This window comes from Centroberyx gerrardi, chromosome 19, assembly GCF_048128805.1.
Source record: "Centroberyx gerrardi isolate f3 chromosome 19, fCenGer3.hap1.cur.20231027, whole genome shotgun sequence".
Lineage (NCBI taxonomy): Eukaryota > Metazoa > Chordata > Actinopteri > Beryciformes > Berycidae > Centroberyx > Centroberyx gerrardi.
Window position 1 is genome coordinate 27484993 of NC_136015.1, and position 27048 is coordinate 27512040.

Here is a 27048-nt window from a genome sequence, read left to right on the forward strand (position 1 = left end):
CTCCTCTAAGGTAGCATCAATTACATTCTTATATGGTTTTTTAATGTAAATATAAAATGACTTTTTGCCTCTTGATTTGTCTTCATGAAACTAGCAGAGTAGTGAGGTCTAAGATGGCTGTTGAGGGTGAAGGAAATTATAAACTTTTACCTGACTATAAACTAAAGAGTATTGTACTGAAACATTGTGGAACTCAGTTTGTTTCTTTGTAGCTAACATTTAATTACAATCAGTAATGGAGAATTGATTTTATATTGAAATGGAATTCCTGTCATGTTTAAATCAATGTGCTCATATTCATTGTGAATTCATACTGTCAATTACAGTATGAATTCACAATGATACTGGTACTCACTGAATAATTGTATATTAAGCCAGTGGTCACATAACAGGTGAATAACTGTTCTACCATACTGAGCACAAAAACAAACCTTTTCTTTTAGAAAATGTAATTTACTTGTTTTATATTCTCAGATGCTCATTTCCAGTCAGTTTAAGTTCAAGTTCAACATCTTTATTGTCCCAAAGGGAAATTGGTTATGCAGCCAGGATTAGTCAAAAAGTCAATTATCCATCCCACAAGATTCCTGTCCACAGAGAAATTAGACAGCAGTTTATCAGCCAGCGTGTGCGGCTGAATAGTATTAAAGGCCGATGAAAAGTCAATGAAGAGGAGTCTTGCATGAGTCTTTTGGCCCTCCAGATGCTTGTACAGGAAATTCAGCGAGGTTATGACAGCATCATCCACCCCCTACTGGTCCTGCAGGCAAACTGCAAGGGATCCAAGGATTCCTCCACCTGTTTCAGGAACTCCTTTTTGATGAGCTTCTCCATTGACTTCATCACCAAGGATGTCAGCGCCACCGGCCTGAGGTCATTTAACACCTTGTGCGGGTTCTGTTCAGCCACTGGAACTATTGTAGCCTGTTTCCAAATTTGGGGCACACGTTGCAAACTCAGTGACATCATAAAAATGTCATGAAATATGTAGTTTATGAGGCTATGAGGACACTGCTGATAATTGTTATTGTTATCAAATCCACGTCCATGTTATGCCTGGCCACACAACAGAAATAAATGGTGAGAGTAAATTCTCACTTACTTGTCCTTTGATTTTGTCATCAATCTCTTGTTTTTTTTAATGTCGTTGTGAACAGACTTGTTCTCAGTCTGTTTCCCTGGAGAAATAAAAGAAAGGAAGAATTTGAAGTAAGGTCCTGTTGTCTCAACAGGAAGTTAGGTAGAATAAGTTTGATCATTAATTTCCTGCTGTTACAGACAACTGATTATGTATAAAACTCTACAGGTGTGTTTACACTTTGCAGAAGTTATGATACTTTGATTCATTTTTACATTTTTTATCAAATCAGTCAAAGAGCTTAAAAACCAAACATTTAACGTTGGCTTATTCCTAGACAAAGAGAACTTCATGCAGTATCACTTTGAATTTTCTCAGGTCTCAAATACTTTTCCATTGTGAGTTATAGCAGGTCATAATATAGTAAATCATGTCACAGAATAGACTAGTATGTTACATTAATCTGTGGCAGTAGAAACTAGCTAAGGAGGTCCAGCAGCTGGTCAGAAGCCCAGAGGTTGTGGGTTCAATTCCCTCTGTGAGTGATGATTGTATTTTGAGATCCAGCAGTAAAAGGGAATTAACAATCACCTCAAACAAGCCAAGCTATCAGTAGCTCAGCAGAATAATCTCTCATATAACAATCCTCAATGCCAATCTTAAATATCGACTTGTGTTTTGAGCTCCAGCATCCAGAGGAAAGAGAAGTGCTAAGCATTAGCTTGTTTTGATAAACAGACACACAAAAGCTGTTGAAGGTCTGACTTCAGTTTTAACAACAGAGCCAGCATCCAGAGGAAAGGCTGAGAAGCCGTCAGAGGAGAAATTCAGTAACAGTAAGACTGTGTGGCTCAGTGGGTGAAGTGGCTTCATGAAGTTGTTGTAGGTTCAAACTTCATCTTTACTCTTAACTTCCAGTAAAGTCTTGAAAGCCACCAACCAATGGAAAGGTCGAACATCTCTCAGAGAAATGTTCAGAAGCAGAAGGACTCTGTGTCTCAGGTGTCTGATCTTGTTGAGGTTGTGGGTTCGAGTCCCGTTTCAGCTCTAAAGTTCCAGTGAAGTTTTAAAGCCTCCATCCAGAGGAGAGGTTGAAAATCTCTGGAGGGTCGTTCGATTTTTCCTATTCAGAAGTAGGAAGTTCTCCAGTTGTCTTGAACGTAGCATAAGGAGGACGTTATGAGAGAATAAATCATGTCTGCTTGAAGTTTTCCTGACATGTAGAGTTGTGTTGAGGTTTTAAAAATGTTGGGAGTATTTTGCCATGCATGATGCAGTATGAAGTATTTATGTCTTTATCCACCACCTGCCTATAGGGGTCAACAAAATACTTTTCTGCTGAGCTGCTTGAAGGTGTGTTCTCTGTAAGCTGAGCCAATGTTGTGTCCGTTATGTCCAGCCTGTCTGCAGACTGGACCTGTCTATGGAGCCATCAGTGTGAGACTGCATGGACTTAATAGCTTCCCATCTGTAGTTATGGAGTTGTAGCTCCAGCTGCCTATGGAAGCCAGTGAGAATTATCTACATGAAAAAAAAAAAGTTGATAACCAGTTCCATATAAGGAGTGTCATGTTCTCGGAGAATTTGAGTGCAAAGTAAGAGTTGAAGATGCGAGAGCCAGTAGGAAAACAGTTGTTAGGGGCAGAAGTGTATTAGTGCATTAAAAACAATGTGGTGGTCGGAGATACACATCTCTTTTGACTCATCATGATACACATTAAAACCAGAAGAGAGCACCAGGTCAAGAGTGTGTCCTCTTACATGGGTGGGCCCCTTCACTGATTGGAAGAGTGAATAAGGTCTAAGAAACCTGCAGCAAGAGTATCAGACAGGTATATTAAAATCTCTAAGTATTAGCACTCTGTCATAACTAAGCATAATCCTCGCTCCTGCTCGGGTCAAACCAGTCTCTGGTAAGCAAAGAGCACCGTGAAGAAATGCTACATCTGTAAAAACCCAAAGAAGGGAGCGGCGAACAGCTGAGCACACATGGGACAAACAAAACTTCGGATTCACTGTGATATCTATAAAGAGAGATTTTAGACTTATTGTGGTCTCTGTTTTTGGTGCCAGTGAGAAGCCTTGCGGCAGCGTTCTGGACCAGCTGCAGGTGGGTCAGGTTTACCTAATGTGATATTGTTGAATGATGATTGCTCCTTCAATATTAGGCAAACAAAAAAAAGATTTTCTTCTCTGGTCTTATAGCAGCAAAAAAGATTTTAGAAATGAGATTGAAACCACCGCATGTCCTTAAATTAGATCAGTGGATGTCCATATTTTATATTATACTTGTTCTAGAATGATTAATAGCACTGTAAATGCTGCAAAAAGGGAAACAGTTGAAGCACTTAGAGATGCAGTAGTTAAATCAGTCAGAAATGTGAGTCTCAACTGAAAATAGCTGAAGACTGAAGATTGTGCAGTTTTTGCAAACCACCAGATTTGAGTTGACCTATAGAGGGCGGTAATACGCCTTGAAGAGTCTACACTGCCGCAACTCGAGAAGAAGAAGCTTTGTGACGTCGCGCAAGATGGCGGCCGGTGTGTGTAAACTTTAGTGAGCGGAGGATTACTTTCCGTTGTTTTCCTTTCTAAAGTGTAGTTTCCATGTTTAATGAAGCAGCAGAAGACTGTGTGTGTATGGATAACTCTATCTGAATGGAGCTCGCGCCCTTCGCTCTTCTTTCTTAAGGTTTTACCTCAGACTCTTCTCCCGGTAGCCTACAAAGCTTTTTAAGTTAGCATAGCTAGCTAGCTGCTAACAGACAGACAGGGACGGAGCTTAGCAACACAACGCTAGCTAGCTAAAGAGACCGTTTGATATCGACCAGGTTGTGTTTTGACTCAGTAAGCAGCGTTACTAAGTATTAATTCAAAGGATGGCTGGCAAAAGGGAGAAACGCCGGCAAAGTGAATTGCTCTCTGATGCTAAAGTGGCTAACGGCAACAATATGAAAACTGGAGCCGACCCGTTTAGCCCCGAGAGGAGGAAGAAGAAGAAGCTCTCTCTTATGGACTCAGATTAATGGTTTAGCCACGAAGCCAAGTAGCAGAGACTCGTGTTTCCTTCGCTGTGTGAAAATGTCTAAAGTCCAGCAGCTGAGAGCGTCGGTGAAGCAGCGACTAACTGCGGCTGTTGAAGAGATATTTGGGCTGTTTGAAAGAACGATAGCAGAGTACGAAGAAGAGATTGATCGCCAACGCAGGCTGCTGGAAGATGTTCTGAAGCCTGAGATCCAGATCAACAAAGCAGGTTTGTAGAAGGTTTTTCTACATTATACTTACTGCACTGATCTCAGTAAAGTGACAGATCACCGCTTTTACATTATTTTACAAGCTGCTGCCTTTAAACCAGCTGACTGAACAGGAGGGACAGAGTCCGTCGTGTGTGCATATGGAGAAACATTTCAGTCCAAACAAACCTACGCGATTTAAACAATTTAAAATGTCTTAGTTGCAGAATCCTGATTTGCTTCCCATCTGCAAGTACAATCCTGCAATCACAGTTAGCTTCCCACAGCAGTCTCAAACCAGAAGTCAAAGCTGTTAACTATTGGGATGTGCACAACAACAAAAATGATATCAAAATTCAGGACTGTAATTATAGCTGTAACATTGACACTATAATACCAGGAGACAGAAGGATGTGCACTATCCTAAAAAGTCCATTCAACCCATAGCTGTGGCAATGGGAAGCTCCATTACCTCGTGCCAAATCAGATGGAGAGACCACTGAAATGCCTTGTGGTTGTCATACAGCGCTGCTAAACATGTACAAAAACTCATACATCTTGCACTAGACAACTTGGAAGCATGTTTTAGCATTATATAAGTTGGTGTTTTGAAGGCAAGATTGTAAAATGGTATGCAATGGATGATCTGGCTTCTCCCTGATATTAAAAATAAAAGTAGTAACAGCCTTCAGTTAACTGGTTCTATTGTTTTTCCTTCCCGTTAGATGTTCCACAGCTGTTGGTCAGTGAAGAAGAGGTTCCACCTGAGCAGCAGGACTGGAGCCCCAGTCTGGACCAGGAGGACCCAGAGCCCCCACACATTAAAGAGGAACAGGAGGAACTCTGGACCAGTCAGGAGGGAGAGCAGCTTCAAGGGCCGGAGGAGGCCGATATCACCGAGTTCCCGTTCACTCCTGTCCCTGTGAAGAGTGAAGATGATGAAGAGAAACCTCAGTCCTCACAGCTTCATCAAAGCCAAACTGAGGAGAACAGAGAGGCAGAGCCTCTAGCCAGCAGCTCAACTGAACAGATGAAAACAGAAGCTGATGGAGAGGACTGTGGAGTATCAGAACCAGCCAGGAACTTAGATCCAGCTAGTCATTTACAACCAACTAGTGATGGCAAGACTTCAGACTCTTCTGAACCTGAGACTGAAGACAGTGATGATGAATTGAAGGAGACTAGAGAACCTCAGTCAGGTGTAGACTCACTGACATCAAAGAAGACACAGAGAGTTGGACATTTGTCTGTCAGCAACCAGTTCAGGAGAACAAGTTCTTATCATTCTCTGAAAATGTCTAAAGTCCAGAAGCTGAGAGCGTCGGTGAAGCAGCGACTAACTGCGGCTGTTGAAGAGATATTTGGGCTGTTTGAACGAGAAACCTCCTCCTCGTACTCTGCTATCGTTCTTTCAAAAGAGCAGAACGACCGACAACGAAAGCTACTGGACGCTGTTTTAAATCCTGAAGTGCGATTACACAGAGCAGGTTGGTGACATTTAAATGTTATTTTCACATTACTCATACACATTTTATCATATTTCTGTTGTGAGCAACTGCAAAGCAGAGCCGTAGATGGACCAAAAGTTTGAGTCAGGTCCCAAAATGTGTCTATTTAAGGCCAATTTCATGCATTTTCAATATATTTGCATGAATTATCTCCATCTGATCTATAGAAATATATGTTATTCTCCTCCAATCCCTTCAGTGATCACAACACCTAGTCACCATGTTAAAGTTAGATGTAGGGTTTTGCCAGGCGAGTCTCCTCCTGAAGAGCTGCTGCAGGGTTTGAGTCTGTTCACAGCAGCTTACTAAGCATGGCTGTATTTACAGACACAACAGTATGTGAAGGAACATGAACAGAGGATTTTATTATAATATACAGCTCCAACACGTGGAAATGTATGAAACTATGTTATTTATTCTGCATTGATGAATACAGTCAATGGTCAAGTGGCTAATACATTGGCTGATTAGTCCAAATGAACAGCTGGGGAAGCCTATAACATCTGATAGACTACAGCAGCCTACAGTTCTACATCTGATGCTCAGTGTGTTGCAGTGGAAATCGACCTCAGCCCAAAAGTGACGTTTGATTCAACAGATTAGTAAAATGCCACAACTGTTACTAATGATATCCAGAACCGCATGCAGCAGCTTACAATAGTATGAAACTTAAACCTTCAGAAACAACTTTTGTAACTTGCTTGCTTACTACCGCTTTCTTCTTCTGTGATTTCTGCATTTTCCTCTCCAAAGTAAAACTTTGAACCAATCGAGAAGTCTCTCTGCGGTTCCGTTAGGACCCGCCTCCTGTCAATCACAACCCAGTCAAGCCGACCAAGAAGCTTCTGCCAGCTATAGTCTGTAAAATGAAATTGGGTGACGCTTCGGCTCCACAATTTCCTAATAATTTCTTTGAAAGAAACTGTTAATTTCTTAGTAAGTTTCCTGGAAAGAGCCATGAAATGATGTTCTAATTATTGTGAAATTACAGAAAGAGTTGAGTGGTAGCTGGTAAGAGCCTGGTCATTTGTTTTGTAGTTTCCAATACAGAACCATGAAGTGATGTAGTAGTTACACAGAAAATGTGATCAGTCTGGTGAGTCAAATCTAAAAGAATTTCCTAGAAAAAACTGCAAAACTATAAACAATTTATTGGAAAAATAATAGGCAGAGGTCAATTATCAGAAGTCATTATTCATATAATTATATAATATAGTTATTTGTTGGGTTAGAAACAACTGGAGGAACTTATCAACTGCCATTCAACTCTTTCTCTATTTTCCCTTTAATTAGAACATCATTTCATGGTTCTTTCCAGGAAACCTACTAAGAAATTAACAGTTCCTTTCTAGGAAATTATTAGGAAATTGCAGACCCGGAAAATAAAGCGTTACCTGAAATGGAAATTAAAACTAGATTTTACACAATTACGGCTGTCCATTTGCTGCCCGCTGGAAAACGATCTACAGTGATGTAAAACAGTGAGGGAATGCAGGAAATGAGTAAAAACTCCAGTCACACTGGAACTGTCCTTTAAGGTTTGAGGCTCGCTTAACAAAGGCAGTTTCACTGGCGTTTCCTCCTTTTGCTGTTCAGCCGCTTCAGGCTGCTGTTCCCCTGTGGGAGATTCTGATCTTCGCTCTCACAGTCGGACCCGGTTTCATGGGTCTGTGAAATTAGTGAGTCAGTATCTCCTGTTATGAAAGGTTTCTAACTGTACACAGCCTACACACAAAGTGTTGTGAAAGGAACTCGTTGCCTTAGTTAATGCGGCGCCTAAAACAGAGTCATATGAATACTGTAATGGACGCATATGAAGTGAACCAGGAGACCAGAGGCAATAAAGTGGAGCTGCTGGTGCTAGGGATGCACATTTTCCAAAAAAATCGTATTGATTTGAACTGTTAGTTAACGATCAAATATCGATGTTTGTTAGGCCCAAATATGTTACCAGACAAACAATTTAAGTCACACTGACAACACTGACAAACATATTGAAGCTGAATGGAGGCTATAGTCTTAACAAACAAAATAAGAATATTATTATAGTATTAGTCTATGTAGGCAATGCAGTTATGGCTCGTAAAATCCTGCCGCATTTTCATCTGGCATTCTCATATTCCAATATTAATCCAACTGAAATAATGTTCCCAAACTCCAAATGAAATTTAAAAAAAAACTATTGTTGATCAAATCGTCTGGGGTTAACTGTTTTAGGCCTGTTGCCTAAACATTTTTATTTATGCAGATCAGCATGTCCAAACGCTCCAGAGTACCGCACCACATACGCCCCATCTGTCCACCGTCAGCCCAGCGGCAGAGAAGACGCTCTGACGGGACAGAGGCACCGCTGCATTAGTGCTGTCAGCCTGGGAATCGTATCAAGTGGTGGAGGCATTTCTTGCAAGTAGCTCACCACTTTGGTTTAATGGTCATTTGCGCAGTTGGAGTAACTGGCTGCAATGACGCAATTCAAACAGTCGTTAACCATTAAGGTTAATCGACATGATACATAAAAAACAATAAATCGATCATCGATTTTTGTTGGACATCCCTAAGCCGCACCCCTACTTCCACTGTCTATGTTTGAGAATGTGGACATTTTCAAATTAATGGGGGAAAAATTAACAGTGTCTGCACCTCAGTGTTGTCATATGTGGCTACAGCCACGCTGCAAAGGAAGCATCATTGATCTCATTAACATTATGAAGTAATGGTAACAAGCTTAGGTTAACTTACTCACAGTTTTCCTTAATGTGTGTATGTGTGTATTTCAGTCTTCCCTCCAGACGTCCAGCAGCTGCTGGTCAGTGAAGAAGAGGTTCCCCCTGAGCAGCAGGACTGGAGCCCCAGTCTGGACCAGGAGGACCCAGAGCCCCCACACATTAAAGAGGAACAGGAGGAACTCTGGACCAGTCAGGAGGGAGAGCGGCTTCAAGGGCCGGAGGAGGCCGATATCACCGAGTTCCCGTTCACTCCTGTCCCTGTGAAGAGTGAAGATGATGAAGAGAAACCTCAGTCCTCACAGCTTCATCAAAGCCAAACTGAGGAGAACAGAGAGGCAGAGCCTCTAGCCAGCAGCTCAACTGAACAGATGAAAACAGAAGCTGATGGAGAGGACTGTGGAGTATCAGAACCAGCCAGGAACTTAGATCCAGCTAGTCATTTACAACCAACTAGTGATGGCAAGACTTCAGACTCTTCTGAACCTGAGACTGAAGACAGTGATGATGATTGGAAGGAGACTAGAGAACCTCAGTCAGGTTTAGACTCAGTGAAAAACAATGAAGTCCTTGTAAGTCATAAAACATCTTCTACTGGGGAGAAACGCTTTAGTTGCTCAGAATGTTGTAAAAGTTTTCATCGCAAAGGACACTTGAAGATACACATGAGAGTCCACACAGGAGAAAAACCATACAGTTGCAGCGATTGTGGTATATGTTTTGGTGACAAACGAAACTTGAGCAGACACGAGAGAGTCCATACAGGAGAGAAACGCTTTAGTTGCTCAGTCTGTGGTAACAGATTTCTTAGGAAGTTTTATTTGCAGAACCACATGAGAGTCCATACAGGAGAGAAACCATTTAATTGCAGTGTTTGTGGTAAATGTTTTAGACAGAAAGGATGCATGAAGACACACATGAGAGTCCACACAGAGGAGAAATCATGCAGTTGCAGTGTTTGTGGTAAAAGTTTTAGTCTGAAAGGATACTTGAAGACACACATGAGAGTCCACACAGGGGAGAAACCATTTAGTTGTTCTTTGTGTGGTAAAGGTTTTCATCAAAAAGGAGACTTGAAGACACACATGAGAGTCCACACGGGAGAAACCATACGTTTGCAGTGTTTGTGGTAAAAGTTTTAGTCAGAAAGGATACTTGAAGACACACATGAGAGTCCACACAGGGGCGAAACCATACAGTTGCAGCATATGTGGTAAAAGTTTTGGTGAAAAACGAGACTTGAGGAGACACGAGAGAGTCCATACAGGGGAGAAACCATTTAATTGTTCAGTCTGTGGTAAAAGTTTTGGTAATACAGGAAACTTGAAGTCACACATGAGAATTCACACAGAAGAGAAACCCTACAGTTGCAGTGTTTGTGGAAGAAGTTTTATTTGGCGTTCACAGGTCAGACGGCATAAGTGTTGTGGTGAGAGCAGCAGCAGGTGAAGCTGCTGGTTGAGCTGAACTGTTCAGTAGTAACAGAACAATAAACTGACAGGTGCCAGTCAGACTTAGCTTTGCCTAAGCAGATACAATGTGGATATGCAGACTGCTGAGTCGGTCGGTATCTGCTCTCTGCTTGGGCAAGTGTAGGATGTAACTTTCATAGTGTGCCTTAGTAGGGTTTAGATGTAGTGTGTAACTTAATGTTCTGAATAGAAAGGGATATTGATAGTGTGTATTGTAATGTAGTGTTGATAACTACAGTAGGTGCAGGTGACAGCAGCAGCAGCAGTGTAGTGGACTTGGGTCTGCTGAGTGTGGGCAAAGAGGGGGGTGTTTCTTGGACGCTGGAATACACTGTTGAGCCTTCTTGAGTGTCGTGGGCCTAATTCAACGAAACGTGGGTGAAGGAGGGTGCCCACTTGATAACCCCAATGATTTGCCTACACTCACTCACTCTGGAACTAGAGTAATAGCTGATTGAATGTGGCTGCCTGTCTGATGGTGCTGTAGATATATGACGGTGTAGCCTGATGTTTTCTATGGTATTCATTGGTATGGTAGTACATCATTCTGTGAAGCTGCTTGTCGAATCGTTGCCTCTTTGTGAATAAATGTTTTGATGTGAAGTGCAGACAGTGTGTGGGTGATTTCTCTGTATTGTTGTGATCTGTCGGTCTTCTCCTGTGCAGAAGCTTTCTTTATTCACTTTTATATGTTCATGTGGAAATAATTTCTTCTGATTATTGTTACATTAATTTTGTCCATATCTCTCACCCCTAAGTTAACATCAGTGTTAGAGAAAATTGCTGTATATAATGCATAGTTTATTACCATCTAATATTTTGATAGCATTTAATGAAATAGCCTTTCTGCCCCATAAGACGCTGTTTTAACTGCTCCTAAACCTTTTTGCTGGCACAGTTGTAACTGTCCCTATAGTAGTCATTTTTCTGCTGACAAGGTATATTTTAAACGTGAGCAGATCTTGGAAATCGGTTACAACCAGACAGCACATGATTAAAATAATCACTTCTCTATTTAGCTCATTTGTATCACCTTGTTTGTATCACTGTATAAAAAGAAAAATCACTTTCTCCTCTTTGGAGAATACGGGAAGTCATGCTATGATGAACTGTATTGTCTCTGTACACGCAATAAACACGTAGGAGGGTCACACTCAGGGTAACACTCAGGCAAGATGGCCGCGCCTCTGTCTTCGGCTGCCTGTTGTCACCTGTTGTCCCTCAAAATCCCCCCCCCCCCCCCCCCCCCCCCGGTTCTGCAGCACCTCAGGGCTGCAGAACCAGTCTCTCAAAGGTCGCTTACCAGGCGCACATCGGCGGGATCAATGTCTTGTCTTTTTTAACATCCTTGTGAACAGGGCTTGCTCTCAACCTGTTTCCCTGTATAAATGAAAGGAAGAATTTCAAGGAAGGTTCTATTGTCTCAGCAGGAAGTTAGGTAGAAAAAGTGTGTCCATTCACATCCTGCTGTGCAGTTATGACACTTTGATTCTGATTTTGATGCATTTTTACATTTTCATCAAATCAGTCAAAGAGCTTGATCATCATGCAGTATCACTTTGAATTTTCTCAGGTCTCAAATACTTTTCCACTGTGAGTTATAGCAGGTCATAATATAGTAAATCATGTCACATAATAGACTAGTATGTTACTAGTATGTTACATTAATCTGTGGCAGTAGAAACTAGCTGAGTAGGTTCAGCAGCTGGTCAGAAGCCCAGAGGTTGTGGGTTCAATTCCCTCTGAGTGATGATTGTATTTTGAGTTCCAGCAGTAAAAGTGCATTTATATGCACTTTCTCTATTGTCTCTATTGTTGTATATTATGTGCAACACCTTTATTTTATTTTAGTATCTATTTTCTTTTATTACCTTGTACTTGACACATACTTGATTTCCTTGGCATTGTCCGCCATTTGCTGCTGTGGCACCTGAATTGACCCAAGTGGATCAATAAAGTGATATCTTATCTTATCTTATCTTATCTTCTCTTATCTTATCCAAGGCTGATGAGCCGTCAGAGGAGAGATTCAGTAACAGTAAGACTGTGTGGCTCAGTGGGTGAAGTGGCTTCATGAAGTTCTTGTGGGTTCAAGAAACTGTTATAAATCATGTATGCTGCTGGCCAACAATTCTTTTTGGCTGCTCCCAGAGCCTGAGGTAGATCTGACCTTCCAGAGAAAGGTGTCGGTGCCTCAGACCTTGATGTTGAGGGTTAAATCAGTCAGAAATGGGAGTCTCAACTGAAGATATACACAGATGGATCTATGAATCCAGACAGGATGTGGAAAGTACGTGGCACAGCTTGAGATCCAGCAAGGCAAGAGAATCACAGATGAGGCATCAGTTTGTTCTACTGAATTGCCTTAATTTGGTGCTTCCTTGTTGCTTTGAAGAGCGGGTCATCAAAAGCTCGTCCTGATCTTGTGAATGGGATCTTGGAGTGTTTCTATAGAACAGAGAAGTTTGGCTGTGAGCTGAAGCTGCTGTGGGTCCCAGGACATGCTGGAGTTGAGGGAAACGAAAAACTGGACTCTAAGTCTTCTGTAAGGAGAGGAAACAGAATTCAAAATGCTTCTTGGCAGAGCAGAACACCTGAGCAACATTAGAGAGGGATAGAAAAGACATGGCAGGAGGAGAGGAAAAATTAAATCCAGTTCAAGAGTCAGTTAAAAAGAATCAAATAACTGAAAGAAGTGTGCAGTTTTTGCAAATCACCAGATTTGAGTTGACCTATAGAGGGCGGTAATACGCCTTGAAGAGTCTGAACTGCCGCAACTCGAGAAGAAGAAGCTTTGTTACATCGCGCAAAGATGGCGGCCGGTGTGTGCGTGTAAACTTTCGTGAAGCGGAGGATTACTTTCTAAAGTGTAGTTTCCATGTTTAATGAAGCAGCAGAAGACTGTGTGTGTATGGATAACTCTATCTGAATGGAGCTCGCGCCCTTCGCTCTTCTTTCTTAAGGTTTTACCTCAGACTCTTCTCCCGGTAGCCTACAAAGCTTTTTAAGTTAGCATAGCTAGCTAGCTGCTAACAGACAGACAGGGACGGAGCTTAGCAACACAACGCTAGCTAGCTAAAGAGACCGTTTGATATCGACCAGGTTGTGTTTTGACTCAGTAAGCAGCGTTATTGTATAATGTCTAAAGTCCAGAAGCTGAGAGCGTCGGTGAAGCAGCGACTAACTGCGGCTGTTGAAGAGATATTTGGGCTGTTTGAAAGAACGATAGCAGAGTACGAGGAGGAAGTTTCTCGTTCAAAAGAGCAGAACGACCGACAACGAAAGCTACTGGACGCTGTTTTAAATCCTGAAGTGCGGTTACACAGAGCAGGTTGGTGACATTTAAATGTTATTTTCACATTACTCATACACATTTTATCATATTTCTGTTGTAACTGCAATGCTAGCATCATTGATCTCATTAACATTATGAAGTAATGGTAACAAGCTTAGGTTAACTTACTCACAGTTTTCCTTAATGTGTGTGTGTGTGTATTTCAGTCTTCCCTCCAGACGTCCAGCAGCTGCTGGTCAGTGAAGAAGAGGTTCCCCCTGAGCAGCAGGACTGGAGCCCCAGTCTGGACCAGGAGGACCCAGAGCCCCCACACATTAAAGAGGAACAGGAGGAACTCTGGACCAGTCAGGAGGGAGAGCAGCTTCAAGGGCCGGAGGAGGCCGATATCACCGAGTTCCCGTTCACTCCTGTCCCTGTGAAGAGCGAAGATGATGAAGAGAAACCTCAGTCCTCTCAGCTTCATCAAAGCCAAACTGAGGAGAACAGAGAGGCAGAGCCTCTAGCCAGCAGCTCAGCTGAACAGATGAAAACAGAAACTGATGGAGAGGACTGTGGAGTATCAGAACCAGCCAGGAACTTAGATCCAGCTAGTCATTTACAACCAACTAGTGATGGCAAGACTTCAGACTCTTCTGAACCTGAGACTGAAGACAGTGATGATGATTGGAAGGAGACTAGAGAACCTCAGTCAGGTTTAGACTCACAGAAAAACAATGAAGTCCTTGTAAGTCATAAAACATCTTCTACTGGGGAGAAACGCTTTAGTTGCTCAGAATGTTGTAAAAGTTTTCATCGCAAAGGACACTTGAAGATACACATGAGAGTCCACACAGGAGAAAAACCATACAGTTGCAGCGATTGTGGTATATGTTTTGGTGACAAACGAAACTTGAGCAGACACGAGAGAGTCCATACAGGAGAGAAACGCTTTAGTTGCTCAGTCTGTGGTAACAGATTTCTTAGGAAGTTTTATTTGCAGAACCACATGAGAGTCCATACAGGAGAGAAACCATTTAATTGCAGTGTTTGTGGTAAATGTTTTAGACAGAAAGGATGCTTGAAGACACACATGAGAGTCCACACAGAGGAGAAACCATGCAGTTGCAGTGTTTGTGGAAGAAGTTTTATTTGGCGTTCACAGGTCAGACGGCATAAGTGTTGTGGTGAGAGCAGCAGCAGGTGAAGCTGCAGAGCTGCTGGTTGAGCTGAACTGTTCAGTAGTAACAGAACAATAAACTGACAGGTGCCAGTCAGACTTAGCTTTGCCTAAGCAGATACAATGTGGATATGCAGACTGCTGAGTTGGTCGGTATATGCTCTCTGCTTGGGCAAGTGTAGGATGTAACTTTCATAGTGTGCCTTGGTAAGGTTTAGATGTAGTGTGTAACTTAATGTTCTGAATAGAAAGGGATATTGATAGTGTGTATTGTAATGTAGTGTTGATAACTACAGTAGGTGCAGGTGACAGCAGCAGCAGCAGTGTAGTGGACTTGGGTCTGCTGAGTGTGGGCAAAGAGGGGGGTGTTTCTTGGACGCTGGAATACACTGTTGAGCCTTCTTGAGTGTCGTGGGCCTAATTCTATGAAACGTGGGTGAAGGAGGGTGCCCACTTGATAACCCCAATGATTTGCCTACACTCACTCACTCTGGAACTATGGCTGCACTATTAATCGTATTAAAATCGCGATCTCGATTCATACCTCTATGCGATGTCATTCCTTAATGATAAAGATTCTGCCGCATGTTCATTAAGGACATCCATTGTATTAAAACAAGCGCCCCTAACAAGTGACAACACTGCGTTACACCACGTGACGAAATGCGCACATGCAGAGCGGGCAGAAGCCGGCAGAAAGGAAAACAAATCGAGAGAGAGACATGACGGAGAACAGTAGACACACATGAGAAAACACTGAGAGATGTAAGTTGATTGTTTTTATGATAAGTGTTGGACTCATCAAGCATTTGAATTAAGCTATTTTTTCTGTTAAAAAACAAGTGCATAGCCTATCTTTGACAGGCCGACAGCACATGTTGAGCTCAATTCAATTCAATGCATTGCCACACGGTTATCAATTAAACTGCCTAATTCCACTAACGTTACTTAAATACCACAAGGTAATGATGTCACGGTAAATAATGTTTGTAGGGCAGCAGATTACGAGTTATCACGTTACTGTTTACATTCGTGATGCACGGGTCAGGTTTTTTCCACCCGTGACCTAGCCGTCTCACTGGTCTGTTCATCTGACTTGGACTGTTTCCAATCCATCACGCTACCCTCCCTTATAGAGATTGTTTCTTCCATGACATCTGCAACCTGCCCCCTTGATATTGTCCCCACTGCTCTCCTGAAGGATGTCCTTGACATAGCCGGTCCCAGCATCCTCTCTATAATCAACAGCTCTCTGGCCACTGGTACCGTTCCAACCTGCTTCAAGCACGCAGTGGTCCAGCCCTTCCTGAAAAAACCCAACTTAGACCCCACCTTCCCTAGTAACTTCAGACTAGGGATGTCAATGGTTAACCGTTAATCGGTTAACCGCCGAGAATAATTTTGACCGGTTACGCATGTCGGTCTATAGGCTAATTTAGTGTTGCCAATTTGGCGACTTTGTCACTAGATTTAGCGACTTTTCAGACCCCCCTGGCGACTTTATTTCTCAAAAGCGACTAGCGACAAATCTGGCGACTTTTTCTGACCATGGGAAGCAATGTTGAAGTGTTGGATCCCAAAGTATTTGGCAATAAATTGGTTCGGCTGATGCCGGTTTTCTCTACTTGCTTGTCTAATCCAGAGAGGTCTGATGATCACAACGCTTCCCACACACAGCGTAGCTCCCTCCCTCCACTGAGCTCGGGGACTGTAGGATAGGGTCCACTTGTAATTGCTACCGGTGCACGCTGAAACTGGCCCGGGTGGGCGGAGTCAGCACTTAATATTAAAACGGGCTACGCCGCGGCGTGCATAATAAGTGCAGATATTTATATGCAAATTACAGCAAATGGACAGCGCTTCGAAATGCGGCGCCAAAGCTCATCTATCTACTAAAGCGAGGAATCTCTGTCTGTCTGTGAGTCTGTCTGTGAGTGAGTGTGTGAGTGTGTGTGTCCTTTGCATATCTCGAGAACCGTTCGTCCGATCTACTTCACACTTGGCGGGTGTATTGCTGGGGACCGAGGACCTGCAGTGTCGGATTTGGTGCAATTTGGACACGCGACACGTTCATTATTAATAAACTTTGAATAAACAAGCGAACAGCGCTCTGTGCAGCAGTGGGGCGAACAGGCGCTGCACTAGTTGAGTCAATGGAGCGCTGGACTAAAAGGAAAGCGCCACTTTCTTGTATTTCACGTCATTTTGCGTTTTTTCTTAAAAATTAACCGGTTAGTTACCGGTTAATGGGTGCAAAATTAACCGAAACTGACATCCCTACTTCAGACCAATCTCTAAACTTCCATTCCTGTCAAAGGTTCTTGAAAAGGTCATTCTCTGTCAATTGCTGCCCTACTTACACCAAAAAAGAAAGATTTCAGTCAGGTTTTAGGGCTTACCATAGCACAGAGTCTGCCTTGTTGAAAATGTCCGATGACCTGCTCCTCTCTATCGACTCGTCTCCAGTACGAGGTTGGTGTTGGTGGCACTGCCTTGACCTGGTTCACATTCTACCTCAGCAATAGAAGTTTCTCCATCAACATAGGCAATTTTTCCTCTCCCCCAGCTAGTCTCTCCTGCGGGGTCCCACAGGGTTCCATCCTAGGTCCCATTCTGTTCTCTATTTACATACTTCCCCTTGGTCAAATCATTCAAAAGTACAACATTTCCTAACATTGCTATGCAGATGACACACAGCTCTAAAAACCTTGGTGTGATATTTGACTCCGCCTTTAAGTTTGACAAGCAGGTCAATGCAGTAGTAAAAGCCAGTTTCTTCCAGCTTCGTACTATTGCCAAAATCAAGTTTTTTCTCTCATTCAAAGATCTTGAGAAGGTCATCCATGCCTTCGTATCCTCTCGCTTAGACTATTGCAATTCCCTGTATACTGGGATTAGTCAGTCGTCCCTGTCCCTCCTGCAACTGGTCCAGAACGCCACTGCCAGGCTCCTGATGGGTACCTGGAAGAGAGACCATATTAGCCCTATTCTGGCCTCTCTCCACTGGCTTCCAGTGCGGTTCAGAATTGATTTCAAGGTTCTCCTGTTTGTCTTTAAAGCCCTGAATGGGCAGGCTCCCTCTTATATCACAGACCTCTTAACCCCTTATTCCACCTCCAGGTCCCTCAGGTCGTCTGACTTGGGGCTCCTGGCTGTCCCGCGTCGGAGGGGACCGTGCCTTTGCTGTTGCAGCCCCTAGACTGTGGAATAGCATCCCCCTCTCTGTCAGATCTGCCCCCTCCATTGATTCCTTCAAGTCCAGGCTCCTGATGTGGTTTGATATGTGCCTATGCCAGTGATTTGTACCCATGCGCTGTGTGTATTGATGCATATGTTGGTGTTTTTGTTTTTAGTCTTTTGTATTGTGATTTTACTGCCTACTCTGGTTTGTACAGCACTTTGGTCAATGTGAGTTGTTTTTAAATGTGCTTTATAAATAAATTTGACTTGACTTGACTTTGACTCAGCTTGTCACTGATAACTCCTGAGTGTTTTCCTTGATCCAGTGGAGGAGGACTAGCTGTCTTTAACTCCGGGTGGTGTAACCCAGGACACATTACTGTGAAGGCAGGCATCTGTACTCCAGATATTGAGCTGTTGGCTGTGGGTCTGAGGCCATACTACTTGCCCCGGGAGTTTTCGCACGCAATTGTTGTTGTCGTCTACATCCCACCGTTGGCAGTGGCGGCTCGCGCAAGTGACGTCATCCACTCGCAGGATTACAAACACAATACCCCAGCGCCTTCATGACAATCAATGGAGATTTCAACCATGTCCAAGGTTAAATCCCAGCGAACTGCAGGGGCTCCCTGGACCCCCTGCAGTTCGCTTACCAGGCGCACATCGATGTGATCAATGTCTTATCTTTTTTAACATCCTTGTGAACAGGGCTTGCTCTCAACCTGTTTCCCTGTATAAATGAAAGGAAGAATTTCAAGGAAGGTTCCATTGTCTCAGCAGGACGTTAGGTAGAAAAAGTGTGTCCATTCACATCCTGCTGTGCAGTTATGACACTTTGATTCTGATTTTGATGCATTTTTACATTTTCATCAGATCAAAGAGCTTGATCATCATGCAGTATCACTTTGAATTTTCTCAGGTCTCAAATTCTTTTCCACTGTGAGTTATAGCAGGTCATAATATAGTAAATCATGTCACAGAATAGACTAGTATGTTACATTAATCTGTGGCAGTAGAAACTAGCTAAGGAGGTCCAGCAGCTGGTCAGAATCCCAGAGGTTGTGGGTTCAATTCCCTCTGTGAGTGATGATTGTATTTTGAGATCCAGCAGTAAAAGGGAATTAAAATCATCTCAAACAAGCCAAGCTATCAAGCTAGCATCCAGAGGAAAGAAAAGCTCTCAGAGAAAGGAAATGAGCCTCAATCGGCTGAGCAGCAACGTGAACATGTTGAGGTTGTTGGTTCTAACCCCATTTTCACTTTCAATTTCCAAATATGTTTTGTAAGCCTCCATCCATTTGCACACGGGTATTACGTACCTCTGGAATATATCCATGGACTTATCCAAATCTGCAGTTATTATTTGCATTTATATGCACTTTCTCTATTGTCTCTATTGTTGTATATTATGTACAATACCTTTATTTTCTTTTAGTACCCATTTTCTTTTATTACCTTGTACTTGACACATACTTGATTTCCTTGGCATTGTCCGCCATTTGCTGCTGTAACTGAGCGTCCTGGGTTCGCCCAACTGTGTAACTTAATAAAAAAACAATAAACGAGACAAGAAACGTTGTAGCATGTCCAGCAGCAACCGCTTCCTCTTTTATTGTGACACTCTCAACACATGCTGCGGCAACTCAGAGGGACACAGAACCTCGCATACAGAAGCACATAGCAAACATAGAACAGTCTGGTACACTGCTGTGGCACCTGAATTTACCCAAGTGGATCAATAAAGTGATATCTTATCCAAGGCTGATGAGCCGTCAGAGGAGAGATTCAGTAACAGTAAGACTGTGTGGCTCAGTGGGTGAAGTGGCTTCATGAAGTTCTTGTGGGTTCAAGAAACTGTTATAAATCATGTATGCTGCTGGCCAACAATTCTTTTTGGCTGCTCCCAGAGCCTGAGGTAGATCTGACCTTCCAGAGAAAGGTGTCGGTGCCTCAGACCTTGATGTTGAGGTTTAAATCAGTCAGAAATGGGAGTCTCAACTGAAGATATACACAGATGGATCTATGAATCCAGACAGGATTTGGAAAGTACGTGGCACAGCTTGAGATCCAGCAAGGCAAGAGAATCACAGATGAGGCATCAGTTTTTTTTTCTACTGAATTGCCTTAATTTGGTGCTGCCTTGTTGGCTTTGAAGAGCGGGTCATCAAAAGCTCGTCCTGATCTTGTGAATGGGATCTTGGAGTGTTTCTGTAGAACAGAGAAGTTTGGCTGTGAGCTGGAGCTGCTGTGGGTCCCAGGACATGCTGGAGTTGAGGGAAACGAAAAACTGGACTCTAAGTCTTCTGTAGGGAGAGGAAACACAGAATTCAAAATGCTTCTTGGCAGAGCAGAACACCTGAGCAACATTAGAGAGGGATAGAAAAGACATGGCAGGAGGAGAGGAAAAATTAAATCCAGTTCAAGAGAGTTAAAAAGAGAATCACATAACTGAAAGAAGTGTGCAGTTTTTGCAAACCACCAGATTTGAGTTGACCTATAGAGGGCGGTAATACGCCTTGAAGAGTCTGAACTGCCGCAACTCGAGAAGAAGAAGCTTTGTTACATCGCGCAAAGATGGCGGCCGGTGTGTGCATGTAAACTTTCGTGAAGCGGAGGATTACTTTCTAAAGTGTAGTTTCCATGTTTAATGAAGCAGCAGAAGACTGTGTGTGTATGGATAACTCTATCTGAATGGAGCTCGCGCCCTTCGCTCTTCTTTCTTAAGGTTTTACCTCAGACTCTTCTCCCGGTAGCCTACAAAGCTTTTTAAGTTAGCATAGCTAGCTAGCTGCTAACAGACAGACAGGGACGGAGCTTAGCAACACAACGCTAGCTAGCTAAAGAGACCGTTTGATATCGACCAGGTTGTGTTTTGACTCAGTAAGCAGCGTTATTGTATAATGTCTAAAGTCCAGAAGCTGAGAGCGTCGGTGAAGCAGCGACTAACTGCGGCTGTTGAAGAGATATTTGGGCTGTTTGAAAGAACGATAGCAGAGTACGAGGAGGAAGTTTCTCGTTCAAAAGAGCAGAACGACCGACAACGAAAGCTACTGGACGCTGTTTTAAATCCTGAAGTGCGGTTACACAGAGCAGGTTGGTGACATTTAAATGTTATTTTCACATTACTCATACACATTTTATCATATTTCTGTTGTAACTGCAATGCTAGCATCATTGATCTCATTAACATTATGAAGTAATGGTAACAAGCTTAGGTTAACTTATAGTGACGCTCTTCCTTAATGTGTGTATGTGTGTATTGTGAAATGGGTGATCGGTCCCCCTCCTCTCCTTTATTATAGGAGTACTTTATTATTTATAATGTAAAAGCTGCACCTTCAGTTAACTGGTCCTTTTATTTTATGTCCTTCCTGTTAGATGCTCCACAGCTGCTGGTCAGTGAAGAAGAGGTTCCCCCTGAGCAGCAGGACTGGAGCCCCAGTCTGGACCAGGAGGACCCAGAGCCCCCACACATTAAAGAGGAACAGGAGGAACTCTGGACCAGTCAGGAGGGAGAGCAGCTTCAAGGGCCGGAGGAGGCCGATATCACCGAGTTCCCGTTCACTCCTGTCCCTGTGAAGAGTGAAGATGATGAAGAGAAACCTCAGTCCTCACAGCTTCATCAAAGCCAAACTGAGGAGAACAGAGAGGCAGAGCCTCTAGCCAGCAGCTCAACTGAACAGATGAAAACAGAAGCTGATGGAGAGGACTGTGGAGTATCAGAACCAGCCAGGAACTTAGATCCAGCTAGTCATTTACAACCAACTAGTGATGGCAAGACTTCACACTCTTCTGAACCTGAGACTGAAGACAGTGATGGTGATTGGAAGGAGACTAGAGAACCTCAGTCAGGTTTAGACTCACAGACATCAAAAAAGAGACGGAGAGTTGAAGGACAAAGTTTGTTTGTCAGCAAAAAGTTCAGGAGAACAAGCTCCTGTTATTCTCTGAAAACATCTACAGCGTCGGTGAAGCAGCGACTAACTGCGGCTGTTGAAGAGATATTTGGGCTGTTTGAAAGAACGATAGCAGAGTACGAAGAAGAGATTGATCGCCAACGCAGGCTGCTGGAAGATGTTCTGAAGCCTGAGATCCAGATCAACAAAGCAGGTTTGTATATAGAAGGATTTCTACATACTATTTCCAATCAGTTCTTCTCCACATTGCTCAATACTAAATTTTTCCAAAGATGCTCTATGTAAGATTTGCTTCTCCATCTTAACTTTTGTTTTTGGTGCCATGGCTGTTCGTTGCGTAATGAAAGCGCATGATATGCTACACCGAGACTTTACTGGGGAATTGAAAATATAAACAAACACGTGATATGCAATTATCTACGATTAATTGTGCTGTTAAATTACAAGTGCAGTTAGCATTAAATCAATCAACTCTTATGTACTGATAATTATCTCACAGTACCATGTAGACATCTATATAATAACAAAATAAGAGAATTAGTAATAATTAATCAAAGCAGCAACATAATGTACCTGTGAGCTTTTACAACAAACACTCATTTGTATGTTAGCATGCTAACGGTGATGCTATGCTATCGCAAACTGGTACTGACAGACAACAGAAACAAACAGAAGAATATAGCACTGCCAACAATACAATGAAATGACAAAGGAACTTACTATTTGCTGCACGCACAAACAGAAGATACTCGGTAGCTTGATACTCACTGTCTAATTAAATGGCGTGGCAATCAGGTGCACCTAGTGGGTCCTTAGAGGTCAGAGTTCATCTGAGTTCCAATAGGTGGCTGCCAATATGCCTGACTTAAACTGTCCACTAGGGTACTATGGCAGACTAGGGGAGAAGGGGTTGACCTTTTTAACAACTATCCTATAATTTAAAAAAGCGAAGTTGCAACAGCAAAACACTCCTCTGAAATAATTTCTACCAATCAGCATAATCCTGGATTCTTGTTTAGTATCGATCTCCTCGGGACCTCTGCTCCCCCTCGGGCCTCTGGTTCTTCAAATGCTGACTGAAATGTTTTCTTTAAACTTTTTAGATTTTATTGAAGACATCAGGTCTAAGATTTACCACCTCATTGCCTTTACTGATACATCCTGCCCTCGTCTAGATGCTGAGTCGGTTAAGGCTGGTCTCTCTTGATGAACTAATGGACAACATTTCACTCAAGGACATCTTCCACCCACTAGACATCATGGCAACTAAATGCCTTTTGCGAGTTTTAGAAACTACAGGATCCAGCTTGCTCTCTGCTGTCTGTCCTCTTGTTGTGTCCTTCACCGTCAACACAGTTAGGGTTCAGCCTCTCCTAAAAAAAACAAAAAAAAACAAGAATTGATCCATCTGCTCTCAGCAACTGCAGGCCACTTTTGAAACTACCTTTAATTTCTAAAATCCTGGTTGTATTAAGGCAACTTCTAGAAGTGTTGGACAATTGAAAATTTTCAATCTGGTTTTCGTCACTCAGCAGTGAAACTGCCCTCATCAAGGTGGTAAATGATATCCTGATGGATGCCGATGCAGGTGAGTGCTGCTTGATCTGAGCGCAGCATTTGATACTGTAGATTATGGCATCCTGACAGGTAGATTGAGGTAGTGGGTTGGTATTTCAGGGACTGACCTATAGTGGTTCTCTTCATACTTGACTGACAGGAAATTCCTTGTGTCCATTGATGGCTGTTCCTCTTCAGTCCTTCATGATGTGTGTTGTGCCACAAGGCTCAATTCTTGCAGTGATTTTACTTTAGATTTTATCCCTAGATTTGCTTCCTCTGGGTTTCCTAATTAGTCAGCATAGAATCTCTACCCATTGTTATGCTGATGATACCCAGCTGTACCTCTCAGTCAAGCAGGGTGAATTGAATAAGTTGGCCTCTGTTAAGTAGATGTGGATGCCAAACATTTTTTTACAATTAAATTGGGACACAACTAAAGTTCTCATTATAGGTCCTCAGCCTGCCCTTGGTCCTCTAAATCAACACATAGCAGTCCTGTTTGACCTAAACCTTAATTTTGAGCGACATACTGAAAAAAATTGGTTCAGTAATTTTTCCATCTTAAGAACAGTGCAAAAATCTGTCTTAAATTTCGGCTATGCATTTCACCTTGTTTTTACTGCAATGCCCTGTTTGCATTGTAGAACGGCTCCAATATGTTCAAAATTCTGAATGTTCATTTATCGCTGACCAAAAAATCTGAATCCATTTTGAATTCAGTCTGTAACACCAAGAAATGCAGTAAAAGTTAACTGGTTCTATTATGTTTTGTCCTTCTTGTTAGATGTTCCACAGCTGCTGGTCAGTGAAGAAGAGGTTCCCCCTGAGCAGCAGGAGTGGAGCCCCAGTCTGGACCAGGAGGACCCAGAGCCCCCACACATTAAAGAGGAACAGGAGGAACTCTGGACCAGTCAGGAGGGAGAGCAGCTTCAAGGGCCGGAGGAGGCCGATATCACCGAGTTCCCGTTCACTCCTGTCCCTGTGAAGAGTGAAGATGATGAAGAGAAACCTCAGTCCTCACAGCTTCATCAAAGCCAAACTGAGGAGAACAGAGAGGCAGAGCCTCTAGCCAGCAGCTCAACTGAACAGATGAAAACAGAAGCTGATGGAGAGGACTGTGGAGTATCAGAACCAGCCAGGAACTTAGATCCAGCTAGTCATTTACAAACAACTAGTGATGGCAAGACTTCAGACTCTTCTGAACCTGAGACTGAAGACAGTGATGATGATTGGAAGGAGACTAGAGAACCTCAGTCAGGTTTAGACTCACTGAAAAACAATGAAGTCCTTGCAAATCATATGGAATCTCATCCCGAGGAGAAACCGTTTAGTTGCTCAGTTTGTGGCAAAGGATTCAGCCGGAACGGACTTCTGCAGGCCCACCTGAGGAGCCACACAGGGGAAAAGCCATTTGATTGTAAAGTTTGTGGTAAAAGATTTAGTGAAAAGGGAAGTCTGAGGACACACATGAGACTCCATACTGGGGAGAAACCCTTTCACTGTTCAATTTGTGGTGAACGGTTTTGTCATAAGGGAAATTTGCAGACGCACATGAGAAGCCATACAGGGGAAAAGCCTTTCAGTTGCTCAGTTTGTAATAAAGGTTTTAGTGCAAAGGTCAATTTGAAAACTCACATGAGAAGTCATACTGGGGAGAAACCCTTTGGCTGCTCAGTTTGTGACAAAAGTTTTAGTCAGAAAAAGACATTGGTTACACACCTGAGAAGCCACACAGGGGAGAGACCATTTAGTTGCTCATTTTGTGGTAAAAGATTCAGGCAGAGTGGAGCGTTGGGAACACACATGAGAAATCACACAGGGGAAAAACCGTACAGCTGCTCAGTCTGTAACACAAGTTTTAGTCAGAGAGGGACATTGGTCATACACATGAGAAGCCATACTGGGGAGAAACCATTTAGTTGCTCAATGTGTGGAAAAAGATTTAGTGAAAAGGGAAATCTGAAGAGACATGTGAGAGTCCATACAGGAGAGAAACCGTACATTTGCAGTGTTTGTGGGAAAAGATTTAATCAGTTGAATTACCTCAGAAACCATAAGTGTTGTGGTGAGAGCAGCAGCAGGTGAAGCTGCAGAGCTGCTGGTTGAGCTGAACTGTTCAGCAGTAACAGAACAATAAACTAGAGACACATCATGATAGTCCATCATTCAGGAGGAAACCCAAACCCTTCTAGTCAGTGTTGTGGTTCGGGATGCAGCCAAATACAAAATAATTAGCTAACTGAACTTGAGCTGAACAGTGTTTTTGATTAGATAAAATTATAAACTGCAAAGAGTCAAGTCCATTGCAGTAGAATATTGTAAAACTGAACTTATTCCTTAGCAGCCTGCAAGTAATTAAAGTCACTGAAGGAGAAATGTTTTCATATTATGTTTTTTTATAAGTGGAATTCCTACTACTGTTGCTCTACTGTGCGCCAGTGGTTTGAGACCAAGACAAGAAGAGAAGCTTATTCATGAGTTATTTAATCAGAAGCTGAAGAGGAAATAGCATTTAACTTGTTTATTTAAAAATAGAACTTGACAAAAAATTCATGAGGATAGTTCAAAGACATGAACTTTCCATTAATAACTCATTAATAACCTGTGAACCTGCACAAAAGGCATGAAAAAATTCCTTAATTTCTGGAGTCTCTGTGAATCAACTCATGAATAAATGCCTTATAAACCCATGATACTAACCTTACTTTTTTTCTAACTCTATGTTATATTTAATGGATAATTCATGTTTATGTAATGAGAAATTAAAGACATTTCAGGGATAAAGTTAAGGGGTTTGGTGAAGCAGCTCACACTGAGCAGGTTTGCTTCAGGGAAGTGCAAGAAAGGCTTAGATTCACCTGTGGAGTCGATCCGCCACCTGGTGGAGAAATGTTTTATTACATGAGGGACAGCGAGGTAACTTTGGTTTAACCCTGGCGGCTCTTCCGTCTTTTAACTGAGGTAGACTGCTGTGATCATAGTTTCTCTGTTATCTCTACCTGCAATACAGACAGTCATGGAGTTCTTGACAAAATCATCTAACAATAAAAATATTCTCAGATTTGGGTCCGAGAGACAAAATCTCATCAGATGGGGTCTGTGGCCCAAATGTAACTAAATTATCCTTGATATGAAAAAGACTGAGGATCACTGGACTAGTGTGTTACATTAATCTGCGGCAGTAGAAACTAGCTAAGGAGGTCCAGCAGCTGGTCAGAAGCCCAGAGGTTGTGGGTTCAGTTCCCTCTGTGAGTGATGATTGTATTTTGAGATCCAGCAGTAAAAGGGAATTAAAATAATCTCAAACAAGCCAAACTGTCAGACTGCAAGCCACTGGATTATTTGCATTGACCTGTAGAGGGCAGCAATACACCTGAGCGTCTAAACTGCTGCAAATCTTACAAGAAGAAGAAGTGGGACGAAAAAGTCTTGAAAAAAAGCTTTGTGACGTCACGCAAGATGGTGACCGGTTTATGTAAACTTGATGGCGCTTTGAATTTTGAAAAACAGATCAGCTCAGTTGTGAAATCTAGCTTCTTCCAACTTAGGGTTATTTCCAAAATCAGGCCTTTTCTGTTGTTCTCAGACCTGGAGAAAGTAAATCATTCATTACTATCCTCTCGACTTGACTATTGTAACTCTCTATTTTGGCATTAATCAGTCTTCCGTCTCCCACTTACAACTTGCACAGAACGCTGCGGCTAGATTGCTGTCTGGATGTAAAAAAAGAGACCACATCACACCAATCCTGGCTTCACTACACTGGCTCCCTGTCCATTTCAGAATTCAATTCAAAATTCTCCTGTTTGTTTTTAAAGCGTTGCATGGTCTCGCCCCTGGCTACATTTCTGAGCTCCTGACCCCCCACACCACTGTTAGGCCCCTTAGGTCCACTGACAAAGGTCTGCTAGCCGTTCCACGCTCTG

The 27048-nt window shown here is 42.7% G+C and overlaps 3 protein-coding genes across 3 annotated transcripts in view; 2 read left to right on the forward strand and 1 right to left on the reverse strand.

The window, feature by feature from the left end:
• LOC139932498 (uncharacterized) overlaps positions 1-27048 on the reverse strand; it is a 151724-nt gene that overhangs the window by 66756 nt on the left and 57920 nt on the right. The window lies entirely within an intron of this gene.
• On the forward strand, positions 683-9991 carry LOC139924981 (uncharacterized). Its single transcript, XM_078290520.1, has 4 exons — positions 683-873; positions 8068-8197; positions 9145-9569; positions 9640-9991. The coding sequence occupies exons 1-4, from the start codon at positions 683-685 to the stop codon at positions 9989-9991; spliced, it is 1098 nt and encodes a 365-aa protein (XP_078146646.1).
• On the forward strand, positions 12870-25751 carry LOC139919051 (uncharacterized). Its single transcript, XM_078290521.1, has 6 exons — positions 12870-13345; positions 13528-14472; positions 17595-17739; positions 17972-18158; positions 21077-21755; positions 23907-25751. The coding sequence occupies exons 1-6, from the start codon at positions 13153-13155 to the stop codon at positions 25205-25207; spliced, it is 3450 nt and encodes a 1149-aa protein (XP_078146647.1). The 5' UTR covers positions 12870-13152; the 3' UTR covers positions 25208-25751.

Coding starts and splice junctions, on each gene's coding strand:
- LOC139924981 (XM_078290520.1), top strand. CDS start 683: ATGAGTCTTTTGGCCCTCCAGATGCTTGTACAGGAAATTCAGCGAGGT. Junction 874..8,067: donor GTCAGCGCCACCGGCCTGAG/GTCATTTAACAC, acceptor TTATTTATGCAG/ATCAGCATGTCCAAACGCTC. Junction 9,570..9,639: donor GTCCACACAGGGGAGAAACC/ATTTAGTTGTTC, acceptor ATGAGAGTCCAC/ACGGGAGAAACCATACGTTT.
- LOC139919051 (XM_078290521.1), top strand. CDS start 13,153: ATGTCTAAAGTCCAGAAGCTGAGAGCGTCGGTGAAGCAGCGACTAACT. Junction 13,346..13,527: donor AGTGCGGTTACACAGAGCAG/GTTGGTGACATT, acceptor TCTTCCCTCCAG/ACGTCCAGCAGCTGCTGGTC. Junction 17,740..17,971: donor AAGTCCAGGCTCCTGATGTG/GTTTGATATGTG, acceptor TCCTTGATCCAG/TGGAGGAGGACTAGCTGTCT.